The sequence below is a fragment of the Thunnus thynnus genome, chromosome 18 (assembly GCF_963924715.1).
Source record: "Thunnus thynnus chromosome 18, fThuThy2.1, whole genome shotgun sequence".
Taxonomy (NCBI): Eukaryota; Metazoa; Chordata; class Actinopteri; order Scombriformes; family Scombridae; genus Thunnus; species Thunnus thynnus.
In genome coordinates this window covers 4742998-4769700 of record NC_089534.1, presented here as the reverse complement: position 1 = coordinate 4769700, position 26703 = coordinate 4742998, and the positions used below count along the sequence as shown (strand labels likewise).

The 26703-nt window shown below is 40.3% G+C and overlaps 1 protein-coding gene across 2 annotated transcripts in view; it reads right to left on the bottom strand.

The window, feature by feature from the left end:
- Positions 1-26703, bottom strand: part of LOC137168905 (serine/threonine-protein kinase D3-like) — a 59584-nt gene that overhangs the window by 13169 nt on the left and 19712 nt on the right. Inside the window, exons 3-10 of one of the 2 annotated variants that reach the window (XM_067571767.1) lie at positions 18153-18291; positions 15332-15463; positions 11657-11814; positions 5355-5547; positions 5109-5186; positions 4271-4454; positions 3686-3809; positions 2288-2365 (exon numbers count right to left, since the gene is read on the bottom strand). In XM_067571767.1, the coding sequence (XP_067427868.1) occupies positions 2288-2365; positions 3686-3809; positions 4271-4454; positions 5109-5186; positions 5355-5547; positions 11657-11814; positions 15332-15463; positions 18153-18291 (1086 nt within the window). The remainder of the gene's footprint in view (positions 1-2287; positions 2366-3685; positions 3810-4270; positions 4455-5108; positions 5187-5354; positions 5548-11656; positions 11815-15331; positions 15464-18152; positions 18292-26703) is intronic. The other variant, XM_067571768.1, reaches the window with a different exon arrangement.

Sequence of the window (26703 nt, the reverse complement as noted above, 5' to 3'; positions counted from 1 at the left end):
CTCTGTGACAGTAAACTGAATGTCTTTGGATTTTGGACAAAACAAGACATTTTAAGTTGATTCTTGAGAAAGAGGGATTGACTTTTTTCACCATTTTCTGTCATTTTAAAGACCAAATGACTAATGGATTGATCGGAAAAAAACAACCGTTAGAAGAGAACCTGAAGCAGGATATTAAAGTCTCGCTTCATGTCTCATAGACGATGTTAATCCGGGTCGATACTGTACAGATTTAGTCAGATTTGAACCCTGAATTCGTTGCCCCCCGACTTATTATAGAATCGGCCCAAATTTCTACCAGATCTGTTTGAAATGCAGTTTGAGGTTATGACATCTAATTAATCACCTGAACGATCAACGATCTGGATATCGGCCGATCGATCAGATTTCTGGCAGGTCAGAAATTTTGTTCTGCAGTTCCAGCAGCTCCACAGTCTGATTTCCCAACATGGCTGCTGTCCAAAGATGCCTTATAAACTGTAGTGAGCTTGTTTTAATGTTATTGTTTTATATTTTACATATTGTGTCTATAACTGTAGTCTTGACTGAGACCGCCGTGATATAAACCTGACAGATCGTATTGTCTGCATCACCCGGATATCTGCGGCTCCGTATTTTTCTTTTTCTTCGTACTTTTCCGTTCATAGTTGTACTGCACAAAGTAACGCTGCCTTTCTGTCTTTTTGTCAACATTGTTGAGGTTTTGTTTAAATAAACTTGTCACTGGACAAAACTGACCGGAGGTTCCCTGCTTACATTCAGTGTGAGCGTAAACGTCACAGTTTCTGGCCGTGAAAAAAGGCTGATTATTGTGTCTGAGCAACTTAAAGGTTAGGTTGACAGTTTTTCAAGTGTGTCTCAAAACAGCAGTCAGGTGTCCATATGAACAGTGAAAGAGGCTGTAATCATTCCTCCTGTTCATACTGGATGTTAAAAGATCCTTCAAATGTGCTTTCAATGTAAGTGATGGAGGACAAAATCCACAGTGTGTCTACACAGACATTTAAAAGTTGATGTGCAGCTTATATGAGGCTTCAGCAGTCTGAGTTAGTCATATCAAGTGGATATCTGACACATTTACAGTCTTTTTAGCATCAAACTCCCTCTTTCGGTGGAAGTATAGTAACAAAAAGAGGAACTTTGGCACTAAAAAGACTGTAACATTGAAAGATATCTACTTGATTTGACTCATTTGGACGCTGAAGCTTCATATTAGCTTCAGATAAACTTTTAAATACATTTTTGCACAGAAGGAGGACTGTGGATTTTGTCCTCCATCACTTACACTGTAAGTGCATCATGAAGGGATCTTCTAATGGTCAGTATGAACAGGAGGAATGAAAGAAGACAAACTCTCCTGGTTAAATGATCAGTACTATCAACTCGCCATAAAATATCTGGCTTTTTAATAAAAACTGAAAGATAAGTTAAGCTAATTCTTGACCTTGGAAACACTAGTTGACACCACAAGGTCCATTAAAGAGTAACTACACACCCTCCCTCCCTCCCAGCATATTTAAATAATGCAGTTACTGTACAGGACAACGACTGTAGGGGGCGCGGCCTGGTGGCTACGTAGTGTGTGACACAGGAAGTAAGGGGACACCAATTGACCACCGCTCAGTGTGGCGTGAACAGCGATGTATAGCTGGTAGTCGCTGCTGTCGGACTCTCCGTGTCTGCACTGGAGCTTGGACCGTCACCAGAAGCTCAATCATGGCCCTTTGTAAGAGTTTCTGTGTGGTACCTGTGCTGTAGGGCGTTAACATTCTTTTTTTATATAAATCTCACGATGTAGATAAGCACCAAACGGTTGATTCTATGTCAGCATCGGCCTTGTGAGGTTCAGGGCTGATTTAAAACAGTAGATGGCGTGTTGAACCATTTTCAACCCATGAAATACCGATTTTTATAAATTTGCACTGATGTGTTTCATCACAGTACAGTCATATAAGCTCAAAGATCATCTCTTTAGCTCCATGTGTGGTTGAAATGTCCAGTCAGTATTTTCCTTTATTTGCTTTATTTACTTTCTATATAAGTTCCTAAAAAAATGTGTCATATGTTAGTGGAAGGTTACAACCTGCTGAAAACATCCTGATCTGATAAGAATAATTACAGCGAATAATCTGGTTATAATAAGACGGTGATATGTGTTCATGTCTGATAAGCTGCACGGTGTGTGTGTGTTACTGTATGAACCCGACTCCCTCCAGTCACCTCTTAACGTCGCTGCTTTGTTTGGCCGAGCAGCTGAAACCAGATCTGAGCCGACCAGGTCTCCTACCTTGTAATACTTGGCTCCGCTTTCATTCTGAAACAGAGTCAGACTCTTGCTGTCCAGCCTCCAGTAATGTCTCTTCCTCTGCAACGAGAGAACAGGTCATCAGAAAAGACAGATTGAGAGAAGTATCTGGTTTCTAAAAGTGTCGTGCGGTTTGTCTCAGTGGGACTGACAGCGGTGGAAGAAGAACTCAGATCCTTTACTTAAGTAAAAGTACCAACACAGCAATGTAAAAATACTCCATTACAAGTAAAAGTCCTGCATGATATATCCTATTACAGTAAAAGTACATAAGTATTATGAGCTTGATGTAGTTAAAGTATTGCAGTAAAAGTACATAAGTATTATGAGCTTCATGTAGTTAAAGTATTACAGTAAAAGTACATAAGTATTATGAGCTTGATGTAGTTAAAGTATTGCAGTAAAAGTAGTGGTTTGGTCCCTCTGACTGATATATTATTATACATGACATCATTAGATTATTAATAGTGAAGCATCAGTGTTAGAGCAGCATGTTACTGTTGTAGCTGCTGGAGGTGGAGCTAGTTTACACTACTTTATATACAGTTAGCTAGTTTAGTCCAGTGGTTCCCAACCTAGGGGTGGGGCCCCTCCAAAGGGTCAGCAGATAAATCTGAGGGGTCGTGAGATGATTAATGGGAGAGGAAAGAAGAAAAAACAAAGTTCTGATACACAAATCTGTTTCCAGTTTTTGGACTTCTTCTCTAATCTTTGATTTTTGCTGAAATATTGGATCATTTGAACATTTATTGAAATGAATCCATGTGAGAAGTTTAGAGGGAAAAATCACTATTTGGTGGAGCTGTTAACAACTCATAGACATGTGAAATGTGACCCCGACTACACACTGCTTTTTGTAAGACGTCAAAAGCCAAAAAGGTTGGAAACCACTGGTTTCATCTTTAACAATGTGTTGTATTTTAAAAGCTTGTTATATTATCCATTGTGTCAAATCTTCATCTGAAAAGTAACTAAAGCTGTCAAATAAATGTAGTGGAGTAGAAAGTACAATATTTCCCTCTGAAAGGTAGTGGAGTGGAAGTATAAAGTAGCATCACATGGAAATACTCATGTAAAGTACAAGTACTTGATTAAAGATACTTAATTACTTTGCACCAGTGGGTAATGATGATAATGATGATGTCGAGGTTCTGTATACATCACTATATTCTACATACCACTCATCACAGTGTACTGTTTTTGCTTTTCTTGTTGTAGGTTTAGTGTATATTTCATCTGGCTGTGTGTTTATTAGGTTAAATGTTTGCCTTACATTGTGTTTGATGCTTGTCTGTCTTTATGTTTACAAATGTAAATGTGTAATTCATGTGTTTGTATGCGAGGTGTAGTATATGTGCTGTGCGTTTGATGGCGTCTCACCAGGTTGTCCCGGCTGGTGTAGTGCACCATCCAGCCCTCTTTAACCATTGTGGAGCTTTTCCTCTTGGTGTGTTTGATCGACTGAACCACACGCATCAGAGGGATGTTACTGCTGGTGGACGGGCTGCATCACAACAAACACAAGAAGAAGCATTTTAGGAAACCCGTTAACACTAATCATTAAGAATACAGACCGAAACTGACAATACATGACTTTTATTCTGTTTTTTAACACAATAAAAGCTTCCCTTTGGGGAGTCGATGGAGGTGTTGATCAATAAGACTTGAAAACTGCCAAACTGACCTCATTCTCAAGCCTAAAAGAATCTAACTCACTGCTATCTAATGTCAAAATGGGATATTTATCATTTTTAAAATGACAAAGAACTAATGAAACACTAATTTAACATTTTACAGTGACTGAAAAGTGACTGAGTTAAAACTGTTTGCATGTCCACCATCTGCATTATTCTATTAAAGGGTAAAGGTCCAAATACTGAATCAAAAGTATGAATGAATTGTTGTCACGTCTTGGCGCCAGACAGACAGAGGATCATGGGAAATCCAGAGAACAGAAATTGTCACCTGATGGCTCGGAGCGTCTCGTCGTCTTTCTCGCCGTCCATGCAGGAACCCTCGATAAAGAAGAGCTTGTCGTCGGGCGTGGACGGCTCGTCCTGCTCGTCCATGCTGTGACCGCCATCGCTGTTGACGTCACAGTTGTCCACCTCCATGGTCGCCTCGGAGTCCAGACTGGGACTGGCCGGCTCTGCAGAAACACACAGTCAAGAGTTTGATACAGGACATAAAAACTTACAGACAGTTCAGAGGCTGAACTGAGGGGCTGCATAAAGGGTCAGTATAAGATAAGTAAGCAGTTTTTAACTGTAAATCATGCAAAGATATTCCAGTAGAGCCCCAAAATTTAAATATAGACCTGGAAATGTGCATATTAGTTCCCCATTAATGATAATGCAGAATACAGCAATATTTTAATGTGCTTTCAACTTTGCGGTAACATTTTGGGAAGGGACATTTCCTGTTTCAACATGACAATTACTCTGAACACAAAGCCAGGTCCATAAAGAAATGGTTTTCCCAGTTTGGTGTTGAAGAACTTGACTATGGCCGGCACAGAGCCTCAACCCCATTCAACATCTTTAGGATGAGTTAGATTGCATATTAATGCCCATGGTTTTGTAATGAGATGTCCAGCAATCATATATAGGTGTAATAATACAGTATATATTATGTATAATAAAGGGTCAGTATAAGATAAATAAGCAGTTTTTTGAGATAGATATTCCAGTAGACAGATTAAAAATTATAGACATGGAAACGTGCAGAATACGCCCCCTTTTAAAAGAAATTAAGAACACAACTTCTTATCTGACGTAAAAGAAACCAAGTCAAACTGACTCACCTCCGTTAAAGTCGACCTCACCGAGGCAGTCTCTGGGAACTTTGGCCGCACATCTCTTATGGCAGTTAAATTTACAATCTAAAATAGAAAGAAAAAACATTCAGCATCTTAGAAAATGTGCTTTTTATATCTATTGCCAAGCCTATAAATGTAAATTTTGTATTGTGTATACTGTAACGCCATGTATGACACTTTAATTTCCCTGCTAGGGATCAATAATTTCTTTCTAAATTTCTGTGTCGTCACCTTTGCACTGCATCCCCTGGCGGAAGAGGCCCTTCAGCAGGCGTTTGCAGTACTGGCAGATGGTGGGACGAGTGTAGGTGTGAACGGAGAAGGTGTGAGGGACTTTGACCCGACCCAGGACCATCTTCTCCATCCAGATGGGACGACCGCTCAGCAGGGAGTTACGCTTCCCAGCGCCCAGGAGGGGGCGCTGCTTAAACCAGGAGGGAGGAGAGGCAAGGGAGGGGAGGGTGAGATGGAGAAAAAAGAAGAAAAGACAAAAATAATTAGTTTGATTTATCTTCAAATGAATGTTTTGTCTCATTCGTGTACAGTAAACCTGCTTCTAAATAACTTAATTTCATTGCTTTTTATTTCTCCTCTCAGCTCCTGAATGTGAGGGGGGGGGGGGGGGGGGGGGGGGGGGGGTTACATCTGGCTGTAACTATGATACTGTTAATCCAACTCCTACTTCTGAAAAAGCCCTCTTTAGACCCAAACTTCCTGGATAACTTTTACAAACTGCTCTTTCTCTCTACGGTTTTAGAAAAAAAGTTTTTGCTGAACAATTGACTGCTTTTTTAAAACAGACACAGACTCTTTGAGACATTCCAGTTGAGATTTAGGGCAAACCACAGCACAGAGACTGCACTCCTTAAAGTGATGAATGATCTGCTGGATGCTGCTGATGCTGGAAAATCTTCAGTCTCTTAGATCTAAGTGCTGCATTCAACACTGTCGATCGTTCTATTTTATTGGAACGTCTCCAACACTGGGTTGGCATCTCTGGTTCGGGTTTTAAAGTGGTTTTATTCTTATTTACAAGATAGATTTTTTTTAGTGCAGCCATTGGCAAGTCACAGTCATCCTCTGTGAAGATGACATGCAGGGGTACCTCAGGGCTCTGTCCTCGGACCACTCTTGTTCTCTCTCTACATGTTATCCAAGGGTCATGTCATCCGCAGGCACAATGTGAGCTTTCATTTCTATGCAGATGATACTCACTTGTATCTCTCTTTTAACCCAAATGTTTTTTTTTTAATCAAATTAATAAATGCAACAACTGCATCATTGACCTCAAATGTTGGACAGCCCAGCATTTCCTGCAGCTAATTATTATTGACCCTGGCACAGTTAATCCTTATACCACAAACATCTGGGTTCTCTGTCCAAAAATAAAGTCCACAACTGCAAAAATCACTTTTGATAACCACCTCAGCTTGAACAAGCATGATTACACAGTTGTCCAGTCTTGTTTTTTGCAGCTCAGGAGACACTCCAAGATAAGTTCAGTTTCATCCAGTAGAAATCTAGAGACTGTCATAAATGTTTTTATTTCTTCTCGCCTGGACTATTGTAACTCTCTCTACACATGTCTGAGCCAACAGCGTCTACATAAATTACAGCTTGTCCAAAACGCAGCAGCCAGACACCTCACCAAAACCAAAAACAGAGCACATTACTCCTATTTGTCTTCTTTTGGCATCCAGTAAATGTTAGAATTGATTTTCAGATATTATTGATGACTTTTAAAGGCCTGTTCTGGACTCACACCCAAGTCTCAGATCTTCTGCCACCATACGTCTTCAGCCAAGGCTCCGCTAGCCGTTCCACAATCTCGGCTGAGGACCTTTTCTGTTAGGGCCCCCGGTCTCTGGAACAACCTCCCTGAGGAGCTCAGACTAGCGAGCTCCTTATCCTCTTTTAACTCCAGTGAGCTCTGATAAACCTCCACACTCCTGCGGGCTTAAGAGGCACTCGGGCACTGTGACAGTAACCGAGGGTCCGTCCCAATACCCACACCTGCTGTAATTGCAAGTAGTCAAGTGGCTACTTGTGTGACGTTTTTTCAGTCACTTTCACAGTGGCTGAGTACCTGTTGAGACCATGGATGTTTTAAGGAGTAGGTTAAGAGCCGCAAGAGTGTGGAGGTTTATCAGATCTCACTGGAACACTCTTGATTAATAAGGACATCCCGTCACATATTTTTCCTTCTATTCATGCAAAAATCCACCCAAAGTTTTCCCCGACTGTAAAGCTACTGAGGGGAACAATCAGAGTTCAAGAGGTTCAGCTGAAGACATCAGAGTTGGGAGAATTGTTCACTCGACGTGTAAGTAGAGCACAGATGAAATCTTTTCTATCCACTGGAACAATGACTGTCCTTGTGCAACATGCAGCTTATAGACCGCAGTGCTGGCGAGAGCAGGAAGCATGTGACACAATGGGCCTGAATTAGTACAGAACTATTTGATAATCCTCCTTCTTACATTCTGATTTATCACGTTTGTACAAAGCTGGAGGGGATGTAATAATATGTTGTGATAAATAAATATGACAAAATGCATCATATGGCAAAAACATAGATCCCAGAGAACACGTGTTGTTTTTTGTTTACATGCATGAAACAACACAGGGCACGATGAAACGACTTTTAACTCACAAACTGCTGCTTGAACTTGATGTCGACATGCTGATTTTCTGAAACAAAACGTGCTCTTGTCTTCTGCCAGAATTATAAAATTTGTTCCTCTGAAGACATTTGAATCGTTTTTTTTGTTGTTTGTTTTTTTACCATTTGCTGGTGTCAGATAAATGTTAGCACAACCAGGTTCAGACAAGGGATTAACTAATGATTACTTTAATTATCGATTAATCTGTTGATTATTATCTAGTCGTTTGCTCCGTAAAATACCAGAAAATGATGAAAAAAGTCAATCACTGTTTCCTCAAACATCTTGTTTTGTCATTTATCGTTATAACACCGCTTATCGTGATATTTTCACCTACGATAACTGCAGCATGAAAATTTGATACCCGCAATAAACAAGCAAAACATGCTGTCTGGTCCCTTGTGGATCGTGTTTTGGACAATGAATTGTATTTTTGTGTGATAAGAACTTTGGTTATCAAACAGCTCAGTCTTTTCTCTCTGTGATCAGATGGTGCAGTGTGTGTGTGTGTGTGTGTGTGTGTGTAGATAACAGTGCGATGGAGCTGATAAAAGTGTGTTTGTTCCAGTTAGCGTGTGTGAAGCTCTGACTTTGTTCGCTGGTTTGAACAGGATGGAAAATCCAGTGGTTTGCCTCCAGCCATCAGTGTGTGTGTGTGTGTGTGTGTATGTGTGTGTGTGTGTGTGTGTGTGTGTTTGTAATTCACTGGTTGCACACAGTAGATCTAGCTAGCGTGGAAAGTGTCTGTGTGTTTTCATTCATGTAACTCATTATGAGTGAATCAGAACTCTGTAAACTTACTTTCTCTTCAGTAACAACTCATCAACATGTGAGTGTTTTATGAAGCCTCCTCACGTCTTTCAGCTGAATCAGAATTCACAGTTTAGACTTTTATATCCTTTTTATGGAGTAGCTGACGCCACATCTCTGGCATTACTATCATATTCACTGGTCTGGTCTTTAATACGCACAAATTCTTAATTTGCTGAAAGACAAGAGACAAGAAGAGACCAACTGAGAGTTTTATAACAAGCTGATTAGTCACCTGGGTGTTTTAAACCTAATTGGAGCGTATTTTGGTGTTTGTCACTCGTTTGTCTCTGTAGAGCTGCCACCTCATAAAAAAAAAAAAAAAGGGCAGATGATGTTATTTGGCACTGGACACTTTTAACGTTAAAGAAGCAGGTCAGCAGGATGTGTATGTGCAAAAAAACTAAAGTGATGTTTGTATTGACAAAAATATGAATGAAACAGAGGTAGAAATGAACCCTGGGAAATCAAAGAAAGCAAAGAACGAACAATCAAAGTCTGCAGCCTCACAGCAGCAGCTCTTCCCTCCATCTCATTGGCCGGTGACTTAACCTGCTCAGCCTCACCTGACTGGAACGTAACTTCTACTCAGGTTATCAGTGTGAGCTAGACGGATACCAAGCCTTCAAAACATACGGAATTAACTTTTTTTTCCTTCATAAAATATGTTTCAGGGGCATTTTGGATCATTTCCAGGGCAATTTTTTCAAATGATGGGAAAAACACATATGTTTCTTCTACTCTATGTTGCATGACGCAACACTGAGTTATAATCCCAGTTACAGATTATAACTATGTGAGTATTTTTACCCATTTAATGTATATTTTATTTTCAGAAGTATCAACAACGCCCTCAGTAGTTTACTTCTTCAGCGTTTTCGTGCCACCACTGTTCCCGCACAGCAATTTTTTGGAGGAGGTGGCAGCATCAGCGCAGCGTCTCCTCCAGATGTGTCGGTCGCCATCCAGTCCATCCTCCAACCGGCAACCGGCAACCGTTTGACAGCTTTGGTAGCTTTTATAGACGCAGGCAGACCGGTAGAGGGTCAGGCGACTGTCCGGATTTCTACTGTACTTTCATTTCCAGCTGATTGTGATTCAGCTGGACGTATGACAGGTTCGCGAATTAAAAAACGCTCCATGTTGGTAACGTGACTGTTAGTAGCAGTCGCGGCTGCCTTACAACCTCGGAGCGGGAGGAGGGGGCGGGGGCTGTGCATCTACGGAAGCCTAGCTGTCCAAGCCATTTCTGAGTCACACATTGAATACCGAGCAAAAGGTCTTTAAATGTTTATTTTACGAGGGCATTTAAAGGCCAAGGGCAATTTTACATTTTTTAGTGGCATTTTGCCCATCGCCCCCGTTAATTTCCGACTCTGACCTGTTGTCACTATCACTGATCAACCATCATAAAACTCTCAAAAAAGAAACAACAAAATATAACACTGTGGAACACAAACCACCCGAATGAAACCTGGATCCCATCATTTGTGTAACATGACTGATAGATTATCAGAAACCTCAGACTGAAATTAGTCACTTAATACACAAAACACCAGTGTTTACTGAAGCGTAATCTCCACAGACAGACCTTCAAATCACACAAATCTCCCACTGACGTTAAACCACGTAACTTTGTGCTACATAGTAAATTTATAAAATAACTTCAGCACAAAGTCCAGAGGTTGTGATATGTAGCACAACAAGCTAGTGAAGCTGTGAACAGAACCATGTTCCCGCACATGCTCAGTAGCGTCTGCCTTACACAGAACTACTCTCCGGAGACTGAAAACATGATGCTGTTATTCGTCTTTGGAGCCGTTTCTAAACAAACTAACGTGACCAAACTCTTCATAATGAAGGAACATGTCGCCCAGTGCAGCGATGAGGCTCACTGATGTGTTTTTAATAGTTTTTGGACAACAGCACAGAGGAATAAGATATATCAGGCTTTGGATACACACACAATACTTGTTAGTAGATCAATTCATTGTTGGTTTGGATCCAAACATGAGATTTGTTGACAATAAGAAAATTATAGGAAATTTCCATCTGGAAATCCTTTAAGCAGGATTTGATAAAAATGTGTTATTGCTCTCCAAAAACCCCAAATTTGTTATTCCTTATAATTCCAAAATGTCTTGCGTCGATTTCCCTTCCTTGTTTTAAAGCATTTATCCTGTTCGGGTTCATAAAGAGCTGGAGTGAAATCTACTGAAGTACTGTACTTTTACAATTATAAGGTATTTGTACTTTACTTGAGTATTTCCATGTGATGCGACTTTAAACTCCCACTCCACTACGTCTCAGAGTGAAATATTGTACTTTTTACTCCACATACACATGATAAGCTTATAAATCACACCGCATTGTTAAAGATGAAATCAGTGTTTCCAAGACTTTTTGGCTTGTGGTATTTACATAAAATCAGTCTGTGTATTTGCGTCTCTTTGTCATGTTTCAGATGTCTATGAACTTTTTGCAGTTACACCAAAGAGACATTTCCCCTTAATATGGTTTGAACTTCATTTTTCTTTATTTTTCTTCTTCTCTACTCAATCTATCATCTCAACACCCCTCAGATTTATCTTATGACCCTCACAAAGCAGCTCAAACTAGCTCCACCTCGAACAGCTACAACAGTACAACACTGCTTATTTACTCATCAGTATCAATATACTTTGTTAAATGTGTTTAATATATAGGTCACAGCCTGATTTTCTGCAAAACTAGTACTTTTACTTTAGTGCTTTAAGTAAATTTAACTGGTATACTTCTTCACTTTTACTGAAGTAGGATTTTAAATGCTTAAAGGACTTTTCCTTTAAGTATTTTTATTGCGATAAAGGATCTGAGTACTTCTTCCACCACTGCAGAAAACCATTTACACTCACAATCACACCTACGGGCAGTTTAGAGTTTCCAGTTCACCTGACTGGCACATGTTGGGACTGTGGGAGGATACTGGAAAACCCAGAGGAAACAAAACGCAGACCTAGAAATGTACAGCTCTTCTACAAAATGTGGTAATAACTGATCACATGACGGTATTTAACGTACCTCCTCCTGCGGCGTCGGGGCGAACTCAGTGGAAGGTGGACGAGCAACGGACAGGACGGCGCCCGACAGGGAAACGTTGGACAGCCGCCTCTTCTTCACCCCGCTGCAGTTGTTGGGGATCTTGAACGCACACCGTTTGTGATAGTTCAGTCCACATCCTGCGGACGAGAAAAATCATTTCAACTGTTACGTCGTTTCTGTCGTTTATATTCTGTTTCTGACTTTATAAACAAGCAGGAGCATCGCTGTAGCGTTAGCAACACATGAGCAGCTGAAAGTTGCTTTTGATTAGAATAGTTCAATGCATGTTTTAAGATGTTTTATACCATCTTATGTATTTCATTTGCATTTTATCTGTTTTATTTTAAATCTATTTTACTGGTTCTATTACATTTTCCCCTTTTTTTTATTCCTGTTGTGCATTAGCCTCACATTGTTTTATGTTTACATTGTTCGGTATCATCATCAGTCATCTGTAAAGCACTGTGAATTGCAGTAAGCTGTGTGAAAGGTGCTTTACTAATAAAGTTTGATTGATTGGTGATACCTCTCATGGTTTCTGGCTCAGTAACACGAGGTGCAGAACTCAATCATGACTGAGAACATTTTAAACTCAAACTGAAACAGTTTTGAGTTACACAGTCATCATGTGTCATCTGATGCTTTAATGTTTCATTGTTAGTCAATAGTTTCGTTTTGAGTGTATTTTATTGTTGAGTTCTATGTATTTAAAGGCCTGTCTAGGGATGGGCACCGCAAACTACAACCGCAACTAATGATTATTTTCATTATCGATCGATCTGTCGATGTTTCATTGTTTCCCGAGGCCCGAGATGACGTCCAAAACCCAAAGATATTCAGTTTACGGTCATAGAGGACTAAAGAAACCACAAAATATTCACATTTGAGAAGCTGGAATCAAGAGAATTTAGACATTTTTTTCTTCAAAAATGACTCAGCTGGTGATTCATTTAATAGTTGACAATTAATGGATTAATTTTAGGGTTATACTTGTCCCTATACAAAGAAACATTGATTGATTGGATAGTACTGGTATCAAACTGATTGATCAGTGAACAACACTGTAAAAACACTTCTTACTCACTAACTATACTAACTAGACGCAGATAGAAGTGGCCGAGAATTTGAGCAAAAACTTTGTTTTAATCCTGAGGCTGCTGAACATACTGAGATATGAGGAGAAACTGGAGTTCCTGAGATGTTTAGAAATCAGTTAAACTCTAAAACCATGAGGATGTTTTCACACCTAATCTGTTTCGTTTGGTTCAATCAAACTCTGCAGACCAAACCATACACGGTGATGTCCTCACTTTCATTGTTTTGTCCAAGACTGCATGAAAAGGAGAGTCTCAGTTGGACAAAACTTAACCAAAATACATTAAAATAACAAAAAGTAAGGGCCGATATCTTCTATCTGTGAGGTAACCGGCACCATGATGCCCAGATTATCAGTCTGTGAAGTCAGGTACATGAATCCAAGAAAGCTCAGGTTGGGTTGGTGAGGTTGTTTACCAAATTAGATGCTTATATTGTCTAAAAATATGATTTACAACGATGACAAAAGCTTTCTTCTTCTTCTTCCATCATGTGTTTAATGTCCTTGTCTGGATTGAATAAACTCTTTTTAACTGTTTCAACCTCCAAATGAGTTATATAAGCGGAAGCCGTATTTCTGCTCTTGACAGCCACTCGGTCGCTGAGAACATCAAGCGTCTCTTTTCTCTGCTTGGCATCACTACAGTTAAGACCGGCTCTGAGGTTTGTGAGTATCGGCTGAGATCAAGACTTGAAAAGACGAAGCTCTTTGAAAAATAGTCACAGGAAGTCACCGACTCAATGAAGACATCCTGCTGTACAGTCAACTGCAGCTTTGATTCAGGCCTGGAAAACCAGTGTGTGAAAATGCGTGTGTGTGTGTGTGTGTGTGTGTTGGACGTGTGCCTGGGCGCTCAGTTGAGGCGATGACTCGGTCCGCGTGGACGTGTCAGGGATCAAAGCCAGTCGAGGCCCTGCGCGCAAACCTCAGATAAAATAAAACTTTATCAAAACATGACATCACGCTGAATCTGTCCAGGAAGCTGAATGGAGGTCAAAACCGTATCATCTTTTTATAATGTTTAAAAAGATCAATATTCAGTTATTCGTCGTTACAAATTTCACTCAGCGGCGACGTGGAATGACGTGCTGCGCAGGTTGTTCAGTTCGCTTCCTATCCACAGTGTCTGTTATACTCGTTAAACTTTGATTCCTCTTACATCACCGCAGACGCACTGGCAGCAGACACCGCTTCCTCTCGTAACATTTAATTGACAGGAAGTTTTTCTGAATAGTTTTTAATACCCAGACATCCTGAAAATGTATTTCTGACGAGTTAATCGCCCCTCTGATGTGCTGACACCTGTTAAACATGTCTGTCTGACTTTTAAACTGGGCTACGTTTCTATATTTATGTCGTTGATACGAGGCTTTTGCAGGCGATGAAAGTAACTGGATGTGTTAAGAGAAGCGGAGCGTTAATTTCAATAAAAGTTGCTCATCTGGCTCGTATGCTGAAAAAGTTCTTCAGGCATTTTTTTTTTTGGGGGGGCTCGTAGTGTTTGAACATTAGTGTCTGACTGAACCTGCTGACTCCACACACAAAATGATATCTTGATGCAGCTCTTCTAGACTTTTCATCAGACTTAATGACTCAAATTACGTAGATAAAAAGTGATAATTCTACTTTATGTTTATTATTGAGGTCGTGTACTGGAGTGCGTTATATTGATTTATATTACTCATGTATGTTTATGGTGTGGACAAAATATTAGGAACACTTTTCAATATAATCACACTCCAGTACACCATCACCCCCACGACGATATCAATAATCATCAATTAATGGCGGAGCTGTTGTATCAGATTGCATCAGATTGCACAGGTGTTCCTAATAAAATGATCGCTGTGTGTTTGACAGAATTGCCGTTTTGTTTTTTCGCTTCATTCATTCAGTCTGAAATTGTCTTCATGTTAAGTTTGGGACAAAAACTACAAAGACTGAACAGACCACACATGGAGATTGTTTCCAGCAGGGGTGCAACGCTTCTGAAACCGAGACTGAAACCGCAAAACAAATGTCCAGGTCTAGAGTCACGGTCTCCCCTTGATCTACCTTTATAGTGTTCTTCAGTGTTTTTGATATTCCAATACCCCCCCCCCCCACCCCCCAAAAAAATCACAAACAAAAAAAAACAAGGTATGAACCAAACTGTGGATTTGGAGAATTGTTACACCCCTTGTTTCCACCAACTGGCACAGATTTTTTAGTCTTTGACAGTCAAAAAGGAGCAGAAACCACCTTAAGTAATCACACAGATACACTCATCACTGCTCTGCAACTACTGGAGATCCTGCAAATCCTGGAAGAACGCCACGTGTACTCTACTGTTAATATGCAGTTTGCACAAGAAAGGTAAAAAAAAAAAAGAACAAAAAACACAGAAATTGGTTGAGATCCTGAGCGGAGAAACTTGTTCTCAGATGCTTCCAGTGTGACTTAATTCTTTGATTTTAATGCGTTTAATATGTAATGTGACTGTAGGTGTGAACCACAGCCGCAGAGTCATCATAACATGACCTGAAACCTCAGCGATAACAGCGTCGGCATCGACTTACCTTCACATTTGAGGCCCTGGCGGACGAGCCCCCACAGCATCTCCCCGCAGTCATCGCAGAAAGCCGGGGCCTTGTAGGAGTGGACGTACAGCGTGTGAGGCCTGATCTGGAAGTCCTCGGCTGTGGCGAGAGCTGAAATGAGGAAACAAAGAGCCGTCGTCAAATAACAAAAAGACAACATGGGACATTTCCCATCATGAATGAGGAGAAGATACTTTTGTCAATACAGCCTTGACGTCCGTAGGGGTTTCTTGCACAACTTCACCTACTTCCAAGGTGCACGGAGAAGAGAAAAAAATCTAAAGAGATCAAGACTTCAGCAACACTTTTAGCATATAGAACAACTGTATTGTTAGACCAACACGTTTCGCCTTGTGGCCTCGTCCCAGCTACTTTTCACTTGCTCATGTTGTATAAAACCACTAACCTCACTAACTCTGCTCGGACACTAGTCTGCCGTCTGTTCCTTTCTTGTGTTTTTTGCTGTAATCAGGAAGATTTTGTATTTACAAAAATATGGAGCTTTTTTTGGAAATCCACCTGGACCTTTTCATGAATAAAACACTGTAGGATTGTCATATTTTGTCCTATATTCTTCAAATATGAGGCAGGTATTCACTGGTATTTAGTTTACAGCCCCATACTGACCTCAACCTTTACAGAGAAAGACACAGGCAGATAATTAGACTGAAAAAAACGTTATTATTTTAGCCGGAAATCATTTGATCTGATCTGTTTCTGTATCACCTCGAGTGTGTCTGACACTTTCACACGAAACTTTGGGAGGCGTCCTCTAGGGCCAACTGATACTGGCGATACTGATATTAGGGAATAAAAAAATTCTGATACCACTACATCTGTGACAGGCCAATATCGGCTGACCGATATATCTGTCGGGCTCTAGTGTCCTGTCTGAAAAGACATTTTATTTATGCATATAGTCACTGTTGTTCAGGAGCTACAGAAACTTTCATTTCTGTATTTACTTTGGTTGTGGTACATTTTAGGTTTTTGCTCCAAAATAAACCTCCTGGGACATACTTAACTGAGAAAATTAGGGATATCCCAATCAAGCTTTATTTCCCCATTTCCTTTTAAAAATACCTTGTTCAGATGAGATGATGATTCCAATCCTGCAGAGCAGCTACAGTCTGATTCAAGTTATTTAATGTTGAAAAAATGATTGACTCAGTATTTCTAGAGAGAAGTTGAGTCTTTCTGAGTCAGTTGGAGCATCTAGCAGCCATCGATGGCACTTTAAAGTACTTTCACAATGGCCTCAGACTCAAGCTGTGGTAGTTGCTGTTTGTACTTGACGAATGGTTTTGTCATTAATTAACTTCCATACGATCAGATATCACTTTCCTCCCTCTGGCTGTTGTGGTTTTACAGGTGCTAAAAGCTGCCATTTACTGTTTTCACTGCAATATTTGTGTGTGAGACATCAGAGAGGTGACAGGTTTAAGCAGTTGGTATGACTGACTTGCAGCTGCAGAGGAGCAGAAAAGGGAAAAACAACAACAACAGACCTTTTCTAAAGCCTGTTTCTTTTTGTAGCCAGTTCTCCAGTGCCTCTTAGTGTCAGTCATGGTTGATAAGAGTTGTACGATCTCTCCTCTGTTATAATATATAATTAAACAAACAGAGATGTGCAGGGTTTTGCAGCAGCAGCAGCAGCAGCAGCAGCAGGAGGAGGAAGTGGTCTTGGGTTTGAGCTCGGTGCGGTTCAGGCTGCGACTCTGTTTTTCCTCCTCCAGCGTAATTTTAACCTGAGCGCTGCCGCTGCTTTGCGTCTGGGTGTTCAGCTGTGAAGGTGTCAGTTTTACGTTTTTTTTTTTACAGCTCAGCCTGTCGACACGACTCAGGAAATGACAATCCTATACACAATATTATGGTTGAAGCGTGCGGGGCGACACCGCGGCGGAGGAAACGAGATCTGGGCCGACCTCACCGTTCTTCCTCCGCTTAACAAGAGAGTTAGAAGCAGTTAGAAAACAAACAGTATAAAAAGAAATATGCACTGCCAATGTGTAACATTAGATTCATGAGAAATGACTAATAATGCAAATATTCACAGTACTACTAATAGTGATAATAATAAAATGTGTTTCAAATTATACAATAAAACATCAATAAAACAAAATAAAAATTGCACAATTGTGATTCTTTTAATCTTGATGTACAGGTGATTAATATTATTAGGTGCTAGAACTCTATAGTTTTGGTTCAGAGTGATATTATTCTTCCTTTTGTTCCCTAAAAGTGTCCAAGAAACGGTAAAAACTACAGCACCAAAAACTGGCAGACAGGTTCAAAGTCGCAGCTGCTTCAAGAGCAGATAAAGTTTTAAGGAGACTGTGACTAATCCAGTGGTGGAAGAATTATTCAGATCCTTTACTTAACTAAAAGTACCGATACAGCAATGTAAAAATACTCCATTACAAGTAAAAGTCCTGCATGAAAAACCCTACTGCAGTAAAAGTAAAGTACTGTATTATGAGCTTGATGTAGTTAAAGTATTGCAGTAAAAGTAGTGGTTTGGTCCCTCTGACTGATATATTATTATATATGACATCATTAGATTATTAATAGTGAAGCATCAGTGTTAGAGCAGCATGTTACTGTTGTAGCTGCTGGAGGTGGAGCTAGTTTCAACTACTTTATATACAGTCAGCTAGTTTAGTCCAGTGGTTCCCAACCTAGGGGTCGGGCCCTTTCAAAGGGTCAGCAGATAAATCTGAGGGGTGGTGAGATGATTAATGGGAGAGGAAAGATAGAAAGATAGATTCATTTATTATAACAGTAATCATTAGTTTCTTACCGGAGAGCACCACCTCGACCAGGTCGCCCTCGTGGATCTCCTCTGGTGAGGTCAGACGCTGCAGGATGTTGTCCGAGTTCAGGTCATGGCGGAAGAGGAGGATCTTGTCGTACATCCCGAAAAATCCACATTCAGGGAACTGAGGAGGAAGAGGAGGAAGAGGATTCATATAGACTCAGAGAGAGAAGCTACTGCTACTCTTAAAAGGGGCACGTTATGCACATTTCACAAACTGACGTCATCTCATCAAGAAAGTAAGAAAAAGAAAAACATTGCAAACGACGAAGCATTTGAAGCGATTTACAGACGGCATTTCTACATACTTCAGGTTTTGGAACTTTGACCGACATCATAACAGTATGTAAATAACAAAAAAATCACAAAAAACTTGATATGTCCCCTTTAATGTCTACTGCTGAGAAGTAAGTGATTCAATGAATGAGAACTTTGCATCTATCAAGAGGCTGTGTGACTTCTGTTCTGAAATTCACCTTTTGTTTTGTGTATCCTGGACGTTATTCTGCTGTGATATGATAAACATGATACACACATCGATCAGCCACGACATTAAAACCACCTGCCTACTATCGTATAGGTCCCCCTCGTTCCACCAAAACAGCTCTGACTTGTCACTGCAGGACTCCAAAAGACCTTTGAAGGTGTCCTCTAGTATCTGGCACCAATATCCTTTAAGTCCTGTAAGTTGCAAGGTGGGGACTCCATGGATCGGACTTGTTTTTCCAGCACATCCCACAGATGGTCGATCGGATTGAGATCTGGGGAATTTGAAGTCTTTGTCATGTTCCTCAAACCATTCCTGAACAAGGAACACATTATCCTGCTGAAAGTCGCCACTGCCATCATGGAGTACTGTTGCCATGAAGGGGTGTACTTGGTCTGCAACAATGTTTAGGAAGGTGGTTCACTACTGGGACCCACAGTTTCCCAGTAGAACATTGCCCAGAGCGTCACATTGCCTCTGCCGGCTTGCCTTCTTCCCATAGTGCATCTTGGTGCCATATCTTCCTCAGGTAAATGATGCACACGCACCCAGCCGTCCACATGATGTAAAAGAAACCGTGATTCATCAGACCAGGCCACCTTCTTCCATTGCTCCATGGTTCAGTTCTGACACTCATGTGCCCGTTGTAGGCACTTTCAGCGGTGGACAGTGGTCAGCGTGGACTCTCTGACTGGTCTGTGGCTACGCAGCCCCAAACACACACCTGTCTATCATAGCCAGCATTAACCTCTTCAGCAGTTGGTGCTACAGTAGCTCTTCTGAGGGATCGGACCAGATGGACTAACCTTGGTCGCCCATGACCCTGCCACAGGTTCACCGGTTGTCCTTCCTTGGACCACTTTTGGTAGGTACTGACCACTGCATACCGGGAAGACCCCACAAGACCTGCGGCTTCGGAGATGCTCTGATCCAGTTGTCTTGCCATCAGTTTGACCCTTGTCAAAGTCGCTCAGATCTTTACGCCTGCCCATTTTTCCTGCTTCCAACACATCAACTTCAAGAACTGACTGTTCACTTGCTGCCTAACATATCCGACCCCTTGACAGGTGCCATTTAAACGAGATAATCAGTGTTCGCCTGTCAGTGGTTTTAATGTTTTGGCTGATCAGTGTAGATATATTATTTAGCATTTAATTGTATTTGTTTGTTTTACCTACCTTGTTGTTTTTGTATTTTGATTTATGTTGAGTGGCTGCTGTAACACTTTAAATTCCCTTTGGGATTAAAACAGTACTCCAACCATCCACCAACCCATCCACCCGCCTCCCAGAGCTTTAAATTTTGAGCTTTAAAAAGTCAATAAATCAATTAATTTACATCATATCTGATCTTTAGTTGAAAAAAAAAACATACACAAAAACATTTCAACCAACCAAAAACATAAGAGCATGAATATACAGTATGTTGCGTACAAAGATGGGAGTTTGACACTGAGGGCGGCGATAGAGACGTGATTTGGATCATATTCAAATCAAAAGGTCTTGATGTCCACTGTGAGGAGGAGGTTTTTGGAAGATTTTGGGAAATTTTCATGACTTCATCCAGCCCGGCCCTTAAGTTAACCATTACCTAACCTTTTCATATGAGGACCACATGATGTGTGATGAAACAGATTCAGAGAAATGCCACACTGGGAAACCACCAGCAGCAAAAAATCTGACTATTTTGACTGTGGTTACTGAATCAGTTTCCACTTAAGAAGCAACGAACCACCATTTACGGTCTGTTTTTAAAAATCTGATTTTCTGATTAAAAGCACTAGCGGCTGTTGTTGTTTTTTGTCTTTTTTTTTTTTTTTCTAAAGCACGAGGGTTTCCCAGCAGCTGCTGCAGAGCTCCGTTACTGTTTGTAAGGAACCTTAAATATCATGTGAGCTTAGATTCCAGTTTGTGTCACTGTCGTTGTCGGATGTAATGCCTCCCCCCCCCCTCTCTCTTTCTCTTCCTTCCAAACCAACAAACAAATTCAGACTGATCTTTACCATTTAGCAAAAAGAAATGTAAACTATGGGATCAGATAGTGGTCAATAAAAATTTTGTGCTCACTGGAGGAAAACCAATCATTCCGCTGTATTACATACTGATGCTCTGTTTGATTCAGCTGTAAAGACAGGCTTAATTAACAATTAATCAATTAGTTGCCAACTTTTAAAAGTAATCACCAACTATTTTGATGATCGATTAATCATTTTGAGTCAATTTTTAAGAAAGAAATGTCCAAATTCTCTGATTCCAGCTCCTTAAATGTGAATATTTTCTGATTTCTCACGTCCTCTATGACAGTAAACTGAATATGTTTGACTTGTGGACGTCATCTCAGGCTTTTGGGAAACAGTGATTGACATGACATGACATTACAGACAAAACAACTAATCTATTAATCAAGAAATTACTCGACAGATTAACTGATAATGAAAAGAATCGTTAGTTAACAGCCCTTAACTTTCAGTGTCACACATTGTGTTTGAACTTTAAGCTGAGAACTGAGTTTCACATGCGGTCTTTCGCTTTGAATCTGTAGGCAGGTGTACACAAAGATATTTCATTTTTCACTTGTGTAACATCACTGCTGATATGATTTGTTCACAAGTTTTTGGCCTCCAATGAATCTAGACAAAAACCTCACTAAAACCACACTGATTCTTAAAACATATTAAACACTGTTGACACTGTTGCAGTATTATGGTACAGTGAGCGGTGTGTGAGTGGAGGATTTGGGGGTTCAGCATCGTCTGCAGCCTGCAGACAGGCAGGCGGAGCGGCTTCCTGCCCTGAGCTGCTCTCTCTCTCTCTCTCTGTTGTTAGCAGGATGTTAGCAGCGTGCAGGTAGCGTGCAGCATGGATCCTGCAGCGAACACCGACAGCAGGAAACCCAACCGACAGGTGACGAGGCACAAGCTGCACGGATATCATTAGACTTACCGCACACACACACACACACACACACACACACACACTCACAGTAAGTCTGTCATGAATTATGGCTGAGGTCCTGTTACTGACACCCTGCAGCAGGGGCGTACGTTTGGTTTCGACTTTGGTAGGGACATTTTTTTTTTTTTAAACAGTTGTGTATGTGCACATGTTCTCTCTCTCTTTTCTCTTTCATGTGCACACACACACACACACACACATAAAAGCACATACACACAAAATGTTTACTTTTAGTGAATATGTATTTGCTGACTTGCCTGAAACCAGACTTATACCATGATTTACACATTTTATTTTATTCATATAAATCTGAAACCAAAATTAATATCTAACAATGACATTTCATAGACTGTCACAATAAAGTTACAAAAGTAAATGTATAAAAGCCTGCAGGTGCTGAAAGGTTTTCTGCAGCTCTGTGCTTGACTGATATCTTTGAATTATCTGTAAAACTTCTACTTTTTTATTTTATTTTTTTTCATTCAACTCCTAAACTCTTGATTAGATCTTTCACTGTGACATCAGAGCTCGCCTGTCTGTGTGTCTCTGTGCTGAGGACAGGACGTGACGACAGGATTTTCATAATAAAATGATGCCTGACGTTCACAAACAGATCAGTTGGACAAGCTGCGGCTAATTTAGCTTGTAAATAATGTTCATGTCCTAATGACACTTGTGCAATAATAACTCTGCTCCTGATCTGCTCTTTGAAAAGGGAAGGATGGCATTAAATAGCAAATATCTCTCCCACTAATTTAAAAAAAGACGTAAGTGACACTTCGGTCTTTCTTTAAAAAGCACCTGAACCCACTTTGAGAGGCCTTTTCATTGACAGTAATTGAGTTTTTTAATTAAAAGGCAACTCTGAGCATTGATCACAAATCAGCTAACAACACCTAACGCCTGAAATTTAAATATAATATCAGCTGACTGATGTATGTTTCGTCCAGTGAAGTCGTTTTCAGTTCTGTGAGGTTTGAAACGTTTAATCTATAAATAAATTCACGTTCTCCACCTCACAACCTCTACTGCTGCTGCTGCTGCTGCTGCTGTTAGCCAACAATGCAACACAGTTTGAAGTTCATGATCAGGTCGAGTATCCCCCATCCGTCTCTTTGCTCTTTATCATAATAAACACACAAACCTGGCAATTCTGCACAGGTCTATATCTGTAGGGACAATTCAGCAACCTGCAGTCATTAACCGTGTGGCTACACTTCAAACAAATAGATAACAGCAGACAGAGAAAGACTTGGAAACACGAGTCTGTTGTTAAAACTCCATCTAAAAGTCTCTAAACTAAACTGCACAATCAACCAGTTTGTTTGCTTCATGTACTGAAATCTCTCTAAATGGTGTCGTCTCACTGTCCGACCGCCAGAACCCAGATGCGATGAAGTTAATCGAAAGTGTTAAAATGTTCGTTTGAGTTGCCTTCAGTTATTATTGTGAGCTCATAACAGTTACGTTTCAAAGATGTTTGTTGCTCTCGGCCGACGCGCTGCCCTTTAGGGCTGCGAACTGGGAGGGACCCACTGGTTCCAGAAGTGTTTTTCCCCAAACAGCCTGAGGTGAAGCCGACGTGGAAGTATCTTAAAGTGCCTCTGTCAAACGTTTCTTTATATGACATCATATATCAGGTCCTTATCAAAGAAGTGATTTTATGTTTAGTGCATTATAAGGCTGCATTATATTGAAAAGTGTTCCTCATGTTTTGCTCTCTCATATTTATATAAATGTCATTGATTGCCCCCCCCCCCTCCCCCCCCCCCACCACCACCACCACCCACACTCCTGAAACCAAACGTAACCCTACAAACAACCAGTCCCACCAGTCAAACCACAAACATCTGTATGAAAGGAACAGCTGTGTAATAAAGGTTAAACAGTGGATCTTTTATCTTATTTATCTGATTTAAAGCACCGTCAGACTGGAATTAGACTTGTTTTCATATTTTTTTTCCCTTCTCTTAATTATTACAATATTTCTCTTTTGTTCTTTTTCTCCTTTTAGTTTATAAATAGAATTTTATTTTGTTTGGCAATTTCTTGTTAGCTTTGTGCAGAGATAAGAAGAGAAATCTGTTGATTGTTCTGTGTTATTTTTGTATTATTATTATTGATTAAAATAGTTAATTTGCATGTTGTTGTTTTTTTTGCATCAGAAAACGAGACACTGCCTTTCAAGCTGCTCATCCTCAAATTAAATCTCAAATTTAAAAAAAAAAAAAAATCAAAAGAAGCTGCTTCCGCTGAAGTTTTAAACCAACAAACGACTCTTTTTGTCTCTTTTGTTGTTGAAAAATGATGTTTAAAAGAAGTAATTAAAGAAAAACACACACTGGGACAAACAAATCTGTGTCTGCAGACATGAAACCACAACTGAGCAGGAAGCTGGAAAAAAAAAAAAAAAAAAAAAAAAAAAGAGAAAAAAGAAAATCCTCCATGCGGACCGGGTGAGATCTGGACCAGAAGTTGAAAACACTTTTGTTCAGCTGCCACGACGACGCGTTTTTGGGACGGCGTCCAATCACGTTAGCGGAGGTCATCGGCCGCTGTGTTCGCTGAGGTGAGCAGAGAGACGACGCGCTAAGAGTTCTGTTAATGGACGGAGTGTGTGTTTAATACACACTGATCCCCTTTTTATGGTTAATCCTCCATTAACCGGGCTTAACCTTCCACACACACACACACACACACACACACACACACACACACACACACACACACACACACACACACACACACACACACTCTCTTTCATGTTCTCCAACTCTTCTCTCTCAACAAACTGAACCAGATTTCCAACGACTCCACAGCTTGATTCTTGTCAAAGTCACAGAGGCCAAAACCTCCAGGCCCTGTCGTGACCTTTGACCCCCCCAGGCAGGAGCAGGAATAGGGCCGAGACATCTCCTCCTCTTGGTGCTAGGTCTTGTTTTTACTGAGGCGAGGGAGGGGTAGGATGGGGGGGGCGGGAGGGATCCACCACCTCTTAATCTGCGCAGCACTTATGCCATTATCAGAGACTAAGTGTTCATGGAGCCCAATAATCCTGGTTCTCGCTCAGCATCCGGTCCACAAACACACAAAAAAAAACACTGCAACTGCTTCATGAAGTTTATGTTAAAGCAGGATTTATACTTTTACTTTATGTGCCAATTTCTTGCATTTTACAACATTTCTGGTATGTAAAGGAGGGAAAGAACTTCAAAAATACTGTTTGTAAAACTTCTCGGAGCAGGAAATCACTCACTAACTGGCCAAAAAAATGCATCTCAGTGATGCAGTTTTTGGTTCTGTTTTTAAGACGAGGAGTAAAAGTATCATATCAACTTTCTTAATTTAGGAAATCACTCACATCTCGGTGAGTACTTAGGAGTTTTAACCTGTTAGGAGTTTCCAGGAGACGCGTTCAGGCAGAGATATTCAGCGAGACGTAAGAAAAACCGAAAGATCCCCCAAAAAACTGTTGTAACGTGGAACATGCAGCTTTAATTGTGCTTATACGGATGTCGTGCATGCGACTAAAACTAATACGAACACAATCATATCTGGATCTCATCTTCATTACAACAGGTGAAATACTTTTATAACGTTTTAAATCTTTTTATTTATTAAGGCAAAGAGACACTATTCACACGGTGGATTTCCCGAGACTGTGTGACATTATTTCTATAATGTCACACAGTCATAACGATTGGACGTTGGAGGAGAAGATGCACCAGTGCACGGTTAGCAACTGTGCAACATGTGCAAGACGCTGCAATATGATGGGAATTATGAACTGATGTGGTTTAACAGGTTACACAGATGAGTCAAATCAGGCTTAACTACTATTTTAATTTACTTTATAAGCTACATTTTCTTTAATCCATGTGAGTAGCTTTGTTTACAGTCTATGAAGGCTGAATGGTGCGTATATATCTGCAGTAAATAAATTATTATTTATTAACAACTATAATAATCCAGTTGTAGCAGCTGTAACATTCAAAACATGATGCGTTCAACCTTTAATTTATAAGTTATTGATTTGTACTTTGTATCAGACGACAAAATTGTTGGAGGAGGAAAAAATATCAGAAACAGTTTTGACAACTTAGTGATTTTCTCACCGTATTTGGCGACATTTCAGACTCTCTTAGCAACTTTTTTTTTTTTAAAAAAGCAACTAGCGACAAATCTAACGAGTTTTTTAGCAGAACTTAACTCTTCTCCTTAAAAAGAGTCAGTGAACGAGCGCTAATGTGTTCAGTGGACCAATCATCAGCCAGACGGAGATGAGAATGAGCTCATTGTTTAACCCTTTAACTCTGTTTTTTATTCAAAATGATTTAACTTCACTATTTAACAACAGTGAGTAACAGTAGTGAGTTTATTCCAGTGTCTGGATCACTATTGCAACACATCTTTCTATATCCAACAGCCAGCATAAAATAGTTTTAGATCCATATTGAGGACGTAGCTGCTTAAAAAATGCTAAAGAAGCTAAAAAGCTAACGATGTACAGTATCAGTCAAAAGTTTGGACTTAAATGAGAAAATGTGTCCAAATCTTTGACCGGTACTGTAGATAGTTTGTCAGTTTTTACTTCATTTTCTTAGATTTTTTTAAAATCTTGTATATTTAATTACTTTTTGACGTCACAGATATGCAAATTAGTGTGTGATGTCATCAAGGGACGTTCAAGGCTTTAACTACTTCCCACTGAAAACAGTTTGGCAACACTGGAAATCATTTGGACACAGCTGACTGAAGGAACACTTTCACAGTTCCTCCATTTGTTGTCACATGACAACATAAACATCATGCATCTTTTTTTTTATATCAACTGACAAACAGCAGGTTATCATTTGGTGTTTTTTCTTTTTTTCACACATCTGACAGCATTTTATAAAAAAAACACCGGGCAGCGATGTCAAGAGCACAAACAGATAAAGCAGCCGCTGTCTTCCGCTGCAGAAAGCCCAGAGCCTTTCAGCTCCAATAAAACTCTCCAACTCTTTCACAGCATGCGGGCAATTAGCCGGGAACGACGGCGCAGGAACGGCCCGATGGGAAATATTAAAAGGTAAACACCGCCGCGCTGCCTGTT